The sequence below is a fragment of the Fopius arisanus genome, unplaced genomic scaffold, assembly GCF_000806365.1.
Source record: "Fopius arisanus strain USDA-PBARC FA_bdor unplaced genomic scaffold, ASM80636v1 scaffold00044, whole genome shotgun sequence".
In the NCBI taxonomy this organism is placed as follows: Eukaryota; Metazoa; Arthropoda; class Insecta; order Hymenoptera; family Braconidae; genus Fopius; species Fopius arisanus.
In genome coordinates, this window is record NW_011887783.1 from 59,749 (window position 1) to 61,940 (window position 2,192).

The following is a 2,192-nucleotide window of genomic DNA, read 5'->3' on the forward strand; positions in this document are numbered from 1 at the left end:
CTTTCAATTTTCAAGGATATTATTTCAATTATTTCAATTATTTTTATTGTAGTTTGATCAATTACCCATTGCATCTTGTCGCATTCCAGTGACTGCTGACATGTTTGACGCCGAGTGCGACATTGAGAAAGGCTGAGGCATACTTGGATATGACGTTGCTCCCATCTGAAATTAAAATTGCATATTCTAAAGGATTCCGCTCGATTAAGAATTCAAAAAATTAAAAAAAAAAATGAGATTTTATTAAATAATTATGGGGAAACGTAGAGGTCATATTCATAAAATAAATATAATGAAATAAATCTTTCTGAAGGCGCAATAAAAACTGAGTGATAATCAATGAAAAACCATAATCTAAAAAAATAAGATTTTGTTAAATAATTATGGAGAAACGTAGAGGTCATATTCATAAAATAAATATAATAAAATAAATCTTTCTGAAGACGCAATAAAAACTGAGTGATAATCAATAAAGAACCATAATCTAAAAAAATAAGATTTTGTTAAATAATTATGGAGAAACGTAGAATTCATATTCATAAAATAAATAGAATAAAATAAATTTTTCTGAAGACGCAATAAAAACTGAGTGATAATCGATAAAAAACCATAATCTAAAAATGACTAATAATTGAATACGAAAGATGATTAATATAATTAATAAATTGTCCATGAGCGGTAAATGGCGGGTGCTCAATCGCTCAATATTGTAATAATAATTAATAATTTAGTAATGATAATACAATAGTCATGCACAAAGAAGTATTGAATGAAATATTTATGGATGAAATATATATTGGAATAGTTGGAAATTGAAATGCCGAAATGTCGGATTTTTCATATTTTTGGATGTAGTCGTGATCATGTATGCAGATTATTGGCTCAATTAAATCAGCGGGCTTTCAGTAATCCGTACGGCCGGTACTAATTACTTGAAATGCAATTTAGTTAGGTGGAGGGCACACACCGACGGATCGTGGCCCCACATAGTGGCCGACTTGAGCCGTATCAATTAGTACTCGTTAGGGTCATGTGTAACCCGCAAAACCATAAGTCTCCATCAGGAGTTATCATTTTTATATATATTTTTTTTCAGAATTATTTTTTTTTCTTTAGCTTCTCCGTTGATCATTTACCTGGGGATAGCGGTTTATGCCATTTATGCTATTGTGCGGATGTGCGTAAGGCTGATATCCTCTTCCGGCTCCTGGGTATATATTCCTCATCATTGCTCCTTGACATGCTGGTATCGGGGCCAATGCTTTTTGTAATTGTTTCTCTTGTTTCCTGTACTTTGCTCTTCTGTTTTGAAACCACACCTGCAACAGTTGCAATTTATTCATCATTTTTATTGATAAACCAATGATTTTATCCCCACACTCGAGATTTTCCACGTCAACTGAAATTCCATTCAAAATAAATATCGCAAAATCCTTGAATATTGAATATTTTTTAAATATCCTCCAAAATTTCTTAAACATTACAATTCACTGAATATTGATTATACCAAAAAAAATTCAATTTTCTGAACATTTTATTTTTGTATAAAAAATCTGACTCAATATTTTTTATTTACAATAGGATAGAATATTAAATATATTCCAGTGAATTGATTCCAGAGAAATATTTTTTTTTAATTATACGATCTCGTTGGGCTCGCCATTTTGGTGCGTTGGAATTTTCGGTTGTTTCGCGGGGATTAGCGCGTAGGGAAAAAGGGGGTTGTCTGATAGGGTGGATGATAGTAGTGTTGTAGGAGGGTGGATGGTTGCCGGGGGAACCACCACTGGGATAGACTGTGCACCAGTAAAAGGACGGTTACCCCCGTCAGGATGGACTATCTCTCTCATTTTAACTCGCCCCCCATCAGATGGGGTAAGAAAGAGCCGACGGGAAATACACAGTGGGTGGGGTATTTTCCATCCCTCTCATCTCCACCCCATCCAACATCCCGCCTCGTTGAATTTCAACCCGATATGACGTCATCGGGCTCGCGCCATTGGCCGACAGTTGGCGCGTGACGTCAGCCACGAAAGATTTCATTGGTGGGTGCGTTTTATCGACATTTCTACCCCAAATGGTTTAGCCCATCTTCCCAACACCGGATTCTGAATGCTCGTGGTGAAAAATCTAGGGATTCGGGATAATATGGCGGATGTCTGAAATTGACCGTTAATTCGGAGTAATTGGGG

The 2,192-nt window shown here is 35.5% G+C and overlaps 1 protein-coding gene across 1 annotated transcript in view; it reads right to left on the reverse strand.

The window, feature by feature from the left end:
* Positions 1–57: 57 nt before the first annotated feature.
* Positions 58–2,192, reverse strand: part of LOC105267163 (homeobox protein prophet of Pit-1) — an 11,047-nt gene continuing 8,912 nt past the window's right edge. The window contains exons 4-5 of the mRNA XM_011305820.1: positions 1,137–1,319; positions 58–165 (exon numbers count right to left, since the gene is read on the reverse strand). Of these exons, the coding sequence (XP_011304122.1) occupies positions 58–165; positions 1,137–1,319 (291 nt within the window). The remainder of the gene's footprint in view (positions 166–1,136; positions 1,320–2,192) is intronic.